The sequence below is a fragment of the Callospermophilus lateralis genome, chromosome 5 (genome assembly GCF_048772815.1).
Source record: "Callospermophilus lateralis isolate mCalLat2 chromosome 5, mCalLat2.hap1, whole genome shotgun sequence".
NCBI lineage: Eukaryota > Metazoa > Chordata > Mammalia > Rodentia > Sciuridae > Callospermophilus > Callospermophilus lateralis.
The window spans coordinates 72,184,522-72,193,537 of NC_135309.1; the positions used below are offsets into that span (position 1 = coordinate 72,184,522).

The window sequence follows — 9,016 nt, forward strand, 5'->3', positions numbered from 1 at the left end:
CTCTTTATTGTGGTTTAGCTTCCACATATCAGCAAAAACATTCAACCTTTGTTTTTTAGAGATTGGCTTATTTCACTTACTGTCATGTGTAACTAAGAAGAACCGGTTAAAAAAAAAAAAGTAAGAAGCACATAAACACAAAATCAAACTGCAGAAACTGGAAAGACCATATAAAGATCATACAATGAAAAAATTTTCTATAAAGAATCAACACTGAGAATGTTAGTTGACTTACCACTTTTAATTGTGGACACAGGAAAAAAATGAAATAAAATGTATCTTCAAAATGTAAAACAAAAGTTATTTATGAAATAACAGGTCTTATTTCATTTAACATGGAAAAAATAAATCTGTGTTCCCTTTCCATTGTTTGTGTTTGTGTGTGAATTAATGATTTATGAAATTCAAAGTCTGAAAAATCACTGCTCCATGTAATTTTCTTTCCTTTTCCTTGACATTAAGACAGGCTCTATTTATCATTGAATATAATCAAATACAAGTAGTTGGGTAGCTCTTATTTAATCATGTTTTAGTAAGTAATTACAGCTTTTCTACAAAATTAATTCTATTAATTCCCTTAAAGTCTCTGATTTCAGCCTTCCCTAACTGATCTTAATCCAAATACACTAAAATACTATTTTGTTTTGTGCAAGAAAGATCTTTACTGCAAATGAGTAGGATTGTAACACAATTTATGGAAAATATTTAATAAGAAAAAATTATTGATATTTTGCATTTGCTTCATCTATTCTCAAAATATTAAAGAAAACACTGAAGGCAACAATAGGTTACAACAATTCTGTCCTAAGCATCTCCAACATTTTAGAAATAACAGCACTAAATTTTAGTATATTCCTGGTTACTAAGTCTATAATCATGTGGTGACATTAGGTATGAGTCATAAATCCAAAATGAAGCATATATTAATAAAGATGATATGTATTAACAATTGTATGTTTGAGAATTATTTTAAGAATACTACTCTGTAATTCCAGGTACAAATATTGTACCTTCCTGTAAGATTGGAAGAAGATGTGTCCTGTATTAAATAAGGTATAAAATTAAAATCTCATTAAAGCTAACTTAATTTTCAAACCAGAGTACTATTGGTTACATTGATGTTTTGATATTGGCTTTTCTTTTAGAATAAGAGGGCTCAAGATCTTATGAAGGCAAAATAATGATCAAAAAGACTAACTTGTTTACCTACTCCATCTACTTTTATGAATGATGTACTGGAAATACCTTTTTTTCTCATTTTTAATGTCATCACTTGAAAATACAGAGGAAAATGACTTGCAATCAAATTTGGTACTACCTGAAAATATATCTTTTAAGGCCACTTAATTGGTATTAATGAGCTTTTTTCTTTTAATGCCTTTTAATTTTTTTAGTTGTTCTACAAATTATAAAATAATTTAAATTTTCTATAGCACTTAATTGCACAAAATAAATGTTCTATAGCACTTACGACAGCAGTCCTAATTTATTTTTATCCTCATTCACCCTTCATTTCCCTTATTCAAATAATTGCTCTTTGATAAGGCAAGGATAGACATCTGGATATGAAAGAAAGACTTGAGATTTACTTAAAACTTCAAACTACCATTAAGAAATCAATATCTAAATTAAAAAATTAATTAAATTAAAAAATTAATTCTGGAGTACATTCCCGAACTGAATCTCTTTATATCAGACCTTACCCTTCCTTCCCATCTTGGTAATCTGTGAAGACCACTATTGACTAGGCATTTTCATGATTATGAATGATGACATGCAAGATGTTGATTCAAAGATGGTCCCCATCAGGGACAAAAATCTAGAAATTTCTGAATAATAAACTATATCTCTTTGTCAAACATGATTGCTTCCTGATATATCAAAACTGGAAGCTTGTTACCTATATATGTACAACCTTTCTACTGGAAAATAAAGGCAAAATAAGGGCTATCCTTATGGAATTAAGTATTGCAATGAATCTCATGGGGGAAACAATGTCTCATTCATTTTGCCTGTCTGAGGAGATAAAAATGAAGTCCCTGTCACATATGTTCTTACATATGTAGTGACATTCCTTCAAACAGTTCCAAACAGGATTACAGATACATGAACTAGAGATCAGGATAACTATTTTGAACTAAGTAAGTTAAGCCTCACTCTGGGTTTCTCATTTTCAGCAAACTACGTACTCTTCTGTCTGCTAAAGCTGTAATCTACCATTTTTGTTTCAGTGAGGATAGGAGAGCTTTGCATACCAAGTATAGAATTGTGTTTCACTTCTATTACTAAGGGCTATTACTATGAGCTACATATAGTCATCAGACACCTGGGTATGGTCCTCTGACCCCCGAGACCTATTCCTGTTAGAATCTGTTGGTAAACAGGATCTGTCCTCTGTTCTTACCTCTCCAGAGGCATGAGGGAAAGGAAAATTGGGCATAAAGCGCTTAAGAAACCGGAACTCACTATTGCCAGTGCCAGTGCCTGAGCATACTTCATATGTACAAGGCCGGGATAAGGATCCATTGCCTTCTCCTTGTACCAGGTTGTTAGGGAAGTTACAGTCATCATAGAAATGCTCTTGAATTGTGAATGTGTCTCTATGTTTAATCTTCTGGTAGATGTGAATAATGAAGATCACTGTAACAGAGAGAAGAAACAGAAAGGAAAGCACAGCCAGAGAAATAACCAAATATTTAGTGGTTGAGTTTACCTTCTTAGAATGCTTGGATGGATCCCAGAACCTCAGATAGGGCTCTGAAAAGCCATCTACCAGCAGGATATTCAGTGAGGCAGTAGTGGAAAGAGCTGGTTGGCCATGATCTTGAACAAGAATAGTCAGTTTCTGCATCATGGGGTCTCTCTCAGATATCTGCCTCAATGTTCGGATTTCCCCATTTTGTTGCTGAACAGAGAATAACCCAAGGTCGGTGGCTTTAAGTAGATGGTATGAAAGCCAAGAATTTTGACCTGAATCACCATCAACAGCCACCACTTTGGTCACCAGATAGCCTGCCTCTGAAGATCTGGGCACCAGGTCATTGCAGGGTAAAGTGCCATTCTGCAGTGGGTACAAGATCATTGGACGATTGTCATTGTCATCCAGAACAACCACTCTGACAGTAACTTGGCTACTCAGTGTCAGGAAGCCCCCATCAGTTGCCTTTACCACAAACTGAAAATCTTGAATGGCTTCATAATCCATAGTTCTCAAAGCATATAGCTTCCCATTATCTGAATTTATGGAGATGTAAGCAAAGACTGATAGATCCCCACTTTTTGGAGGCAACAGAGAATATGTCACTTGGGCATTCTCACCCAAATCTAGATCCTCAGCATGGACTTTACCAATAAAAACTGCAGGGCTATTGTTTTCTCGAACAGTCAAGACATAGGAATCTTTCTGAAACACTGGAGGATTGTCATTAATGTCAGATATTAGCACCTCTATCACAGTCTCTGTGGACAGGTTGGGTGGTCCTGTGTCCATGGCAACAATAGTGATATTGTAGCCTGAGACATCCTCACGATCCAAGCTTTTGTCAGTCACCAGTGAATAAGAATTTCGGAATGTAGGTTTGACTACAAAGGGAAGGTCTTCTCTGAGGAAGCAAGTGATTTTTCCTCCCACTCTGATGTCCCGATCTCTGATAGTAAAGAGGGCCACCACAGTCTGTAGTGGCGAGTCCTCAGGCAGAGGGCTAGACACAGAGGAGACCATCACTTCAGGAGGATTGTCATTTACATCCATCACTTCCACCAGAACTTTGCTGTGGGCAGAGAGTCCTCCTCCATCCGTAGCTTGAATGTCAATGTCATATGTTTCTGTAGCTTCAAAATCTAGAGGCTCTCGGAGCCGAACCTCTCCAGTATGGGAATCAATCTGAAATGTCTGCAGAATTGCTTCTGAGTTTTGAGCTAAAGAGTAAGTTATCTCCTTGTTGGTGCCCTCATCTAGATCCGTGGCAGTCACTGTAGCCACCAAAGAACCACTGGAGCTATTCTCTGGTACCTGAGCGCGATACACCAGTCGTGAGAACTGGGGCACGTGGTCATTGACATCCAGAACCACCACGCGGATGTGCGCAGTGCCAGACTTGGGTGGGGACCCACCATCCACCGCAGTAATTGTTAAGTTAACTTCAGCCTGTTCCTCTCTATCCAGGGGTTTATCCAGCACTAGCTCGGCATATTTGGGCCCGTGGCTGCGGAAGCGGGTGTGCAGGTGAAAGTATGGGTTGGTGCTTAGGGTGTAGTTTTGGAGACCGTTGAGGCCCACGTCCAAATCCTGGGCGCTCTGCAGAGGAAAACGTGAACCCAAAGGAGTGCTCTCCGGAATCTTTAACAGTGGTTCCTTGTTTTGAAAACTTGGGGCATTGTCATTGATATCAAATACCCTGACTTCCACACGGAAGGACTGCAGCGGCTCTCCCAGGACAATTTCAAAGTGCAGAACGCATGGGTCAGCTTTGCCACAAAGTGACTCCCGATCCAATTTTTCCTTCACGAACAAATCTCCCGTCTTGCGGTGGAGCCGGAAATGCAGCTTGTTGCCCTCGGAAACTAGCCTCGCCCCGCGAGCAACCAGCTTCCCTACCTCCAGCCCCAAATCCTTAGCCACATTGGCTACAAACGAGCCGCTCTCCATTTCCTCTGCCACCGAATAGCGAATGGTGGCTGCATCCCCCACAGATACACACAAAAAAAGGAAAAGAGACGCCACTTGCCTGTTTTGCAAACGTTTTCTGCTCGCAACCGCCATTAGTTCCCACAAATGCACTCCCTGCAGCCGCCGCCACCTGTTGAGAATATACTTTCACTTTTCCGCAACAGGTTCCTTCAACAGGGCTCACCGCTTTACTAGTCTCTAATCGCAACGCCGCCAAAGGCTCGCTGAACTGGTACACTGTTTTACACTGGAAAAAAAAAAAAAACAACTTTGCTTTGAGCAACCCGACACCCCAGTCTATCCAATGTATTAATAGATATGTTCTCATTCCGGAGAGTTGGGCAGAGGTTGGAAGTTTGTTGCCAAAGCAACGGTAGACTCGCCCGTTAATCCCCTTTCAGGGGAAAAAAAAGTCCTTGGGAATTGAGAAGCCAATGAGGATGTTCGTTCATGCTGACGTCACTGTATTTGCTAGCCACCTGGGGCCACTGCAGCCAGGGGCAAACAGGGACCGCTTTAAACTATATGTGCACGCTTCACAGTCCTCCCAGAGACCGAGCAAATAGCAAAAAGGACCCTGCGGTGTCTTCTGGAGCTCAAACAAAATGTATTAGGCAGCAGAGGTATCCAGGAGACAGCGGCAGACGTGATGGAGAGCAGGAAAGAATGGAGGAAGAAGTCAGTAGGCAAAGAAAAGGGGAGAGGCAGACGTTCTTCAGGAACCTGAGGTCCAGTGGATAAACTGAGAAGGGAGTAAGACAACTGGCCTCAGATCCATTCCTTGCTCCAGAACTCTCAAATGCTTAGGAAGCAACTTGTTGCTTGTCACTTATGATTATTATGGCACTAATATTTATTGGGTATGTTTTCTATGTACCAACACTCTGTTAAAGTGATTTACATGCATTATTTAATTCAATCCTTGCAACAAGTCTACAAGGAAGACATTCTTAAAAAAAGAAAAAAAAAAAAAAAAGAAGAAGAAGAAGAAGAAGACCAGAAAACAGAAATAGGAAAGATTATGTCACATCCTATGGTCCCTTACTTTGTAAATGTTAGAGATAAAATTCCATTTAATTTTGTCTGACTTCACATTTCTATACTTTAATCAATATATTACTGTTTCCCAGATAATTCAATAAACCAAATGAGGAAACCATACGAAGAGGAATATTTGGCTTTGGATTTCAAAACAGAAAAATTAGCCCCAATTCCCTCCCATTACTTTATTTGTTTTATATGTTTTTAATTAAATTATTTATTTATTCTATTTTGTTATATATGATGACAGATTGCAATTTACTTCATATTAAACATAGCATAATTTTTTAAATTGATTTTATTTTTTAAATACATGACAGCAGTGGAATGCATTACAATTCTTATTACACATATAGAGCACAATTTTTCATATCTCTGTATATAAAGTATGTTCATGCCAATTCATGCCTTTATACATGTACTTTGTTTTTTTGCATTACAATTCTTAATATGCATATATACCACAATTTTTCATATCTCTGTATATAAAGTATGTTGACACACAATTCAAATCTTCATACATATACTTTGTATAATGATGTCCATCACATTCCACCATCCTTGCTAATCCCCTGTCGCCTCCCTTTCCCTCTCACCCCTCTGCCCTATCTAATCCTCCCATGCTGTCCCTCCCTACCCCACTATGAGTCAGCCTCCTTATATCAGAGAAAACATTCAGCATTTGTGTTTTAGGATTGGCTAACTTAGCATTATCGTCTCTAACTCCATCCATTTACCTGCAAATGCCATGATTTTCTTCTTTTTTAATGCTGAGTAAAATTCCATTGTATGGTATCTATATATGCCATATTTTTTTTATCCATTCATCCACTGAAGGACATCTAGGTTGGATCCACAGATTAACTATTGTGAATTGTGCTGCTATAAACATTGATGTGGCTGTGTCCCTGTAGTATGCTGTTTTTAAGTCCTTTTTGTATAGACTGAGGAGGGAGGGATAGCTGGGTCAAATGGTGGTTCCATTCCCAGATTTCCAAGGAATCTTCATACTGCTTTCCATATTGACTGCACCAATCTGCAGTCCCACCAGCAATGTATGAGTGTACCTTTTCCCCCACACCCTTGCCAACACTTATTGTTGTTTGTCTTCATAATAGCTGCCATTCTGACTGGAGTGAGATGATATCTTAAGAGTAGTTCTGATTTGCATTTCTCTGATTGCTAGAGATTATGGGCATTTTTTCATATATTTGTTGATTGATTGTATATCCTGTTCTGAGAAGTGTCTGTTCAGGTCCTTGGCCCATTTGTTGATTGGGTTTTTTTGTTTTTTTGGTGTTTAGCTTTTTGAGTTCTTTATATACCCTAGAGATTAGTGCTCTATCTGATGTGTGAGAGTAAAAATTTGCCCCCAGGATGCAGGCTCTCTGTTCACCTCACAGATTGTTTCTTTTAGAGCACAGTTTTTCAAGTCACTGGTTGTACACAAGTATTTTCACACCATTTGTGTCTTCATATATGTACTTAGGGTAACTCATTCCACCATCTTTCCTACCACTACTCCCCTTCGTTTCCCCTCCCTCCCCTTTGTCCTATTTAAAGTTCCTCCATTCCTTCCATGCACCGCCCCCCTTGCCATTATGAGTCAGCATCCTCATATCAAAGAAAACATCTGGCCTTTGGTTTTTTGGGGATTGGCTTATTTCACTTAGCATTATATTCTCCAACTACATCGATTTACCTGCAAATGCCATGATTTTATTCTCTTTTAATGCTGAGTAATATTCCTTGTGTATATATATGAAGTTTCCCTATCCATTCATCTACTGAAGGGCATCTAGGTTGGTTCCACAGTTTAGCTATTGTGAATTGTGCTGCTATTAATATTGATGTGGCTGTGTCCATGTAGTATGCTGTTTTAAAGTCCTTTGGGTATATATGGAGGAATAGGATAGCTGGGTCAAATGGTGGTTCCATTCTAAGTTTTCCAAGGAATCTCCATACTGCTTTCCAGACTGGTTGCACCAATTTGCAATCCCACCAACAATGCATGAGTGTGCCTTTTTCCCCACATACTCACCAGCATGTATTGTTGTTTGTATTCTTGATAGCTGCCATTCTGACTCTAGTGAAATGAAATCTTAGAGTCCATTACTTTATTTTTAACAGATGAAGAAACTAAGGTCCCAAATGATGAAGTCTATTGACCAGTTCATTCAGCTCTTCATAATAGAATAAGGACTAGAACTTGTCTTCTGACACTCTGTCTCATGCTCATTATTCAAAGCTTTTGATTTCTTACTTATGGTCATCATTTCAATCCTAGATGCTATACAAATAATGTCACATAAAATAAGCCAAATCATATTTTTCAAATGAGATCAAAGTGAATGAAAATGAAGTGTACAAAATATTAACGACATCCTGACATGAAGGAGTTCATGGGACCCCTCAATCTATCAGATATCTTAACACTTGCTTAAGTGTATGTTTTAAACTATTTAGTTTTGCCTCAAAATTATATCTAAAGTATATAGCAGATAATTCTTTGAATCTAGTTTCTTTCCCTCATTATTTAGCTCAATGTGAGATTGATGTTGTGTTTAGCTCTATTTGATTCACTTTCATTACCACTTTATAGAATTCCTGTGTGTATTGTCAGTGTCCTTCAACAAAGACCATCATTAACACCTGTATTTGAACAAAGTTGTATTGACTGACTTACTACAACAGGGTAAACTACACACTATAGTAGATAATGAGGCATCTAAATAAGAAAGTTATAATAAAGAACATAATGGTATTTGGTTTTATGTTTGGTGGTTTGGAAGATATTTGAAGTAGGACTTTGCTCCAGATTGGATACTGTCATAAGTGAGGTTAAATCTATGGTGGTATATTAATAATTCTTTTGCAGAAGATGAAGCAAACAGGGCAAGACTAACATTTTTACTGGCAAATAAGTTAGTTACTAATATTGGACAGGATAGAGATGTTTGGTCATTTCTATGGATTGGATTATGCCCTTTTTGTCTGTATTTAGACAAAATTGTGGGGTGTTCTTTTTTTCTCTTAACCATCACCATAGTAAAGTAACATTTCCTGATGTTAGTGAAACTGAAATTATTTTTGTTCAATAGAAAACTATGGCCTGCCACTGAATATAAAGCCATCTCCTGGACATCAAAGTTCATTTACCCATTCTATTATACTATATATATACATATAATTTTGTGAACATGTATACACATGCCGCAGTCTGGCTGGGCACAAATCACGAGCCACTCACAGCTTTGTAGATTCAAACAGCAATTCTTTATTTTTTATCTCACACCGGCCTTCTAC

At 38.0% G+C, this 9,016-nt stretch overlaps 1 protein-coding gene across 1 annotated transcript; it reads right to left on the bottom strand.

The window, feature by feature from the left end:
* Positions 1-2,305: 2,305 nt before the first annotated feature.
* On the bottom strand, positions 2,306-4,762 carry Pcdhb1 (protocadherin beta 1). The gene has a single exon (XM_076855963.2). It carries the CDS (start codon positions 4,760-4,762, stop codon positions 2,306-2,308), a length of 2,457 nt encoding a protein of 818 aa, XP_076712078.2.
* Between the last annotated feature and the right edge of the window lie 4,254 nt (positions 4,763-9,016).

Excerpts from the sequence above, each read along its gene's own strand:
- Pcdhb1 (XM_076855963.2), bottom strand. The coding sequence starts at position 4,762 with ATGGCGGTTGCGAGCAGAAAACGTTTGCAAAACAGGCAAGTGGCGTCT.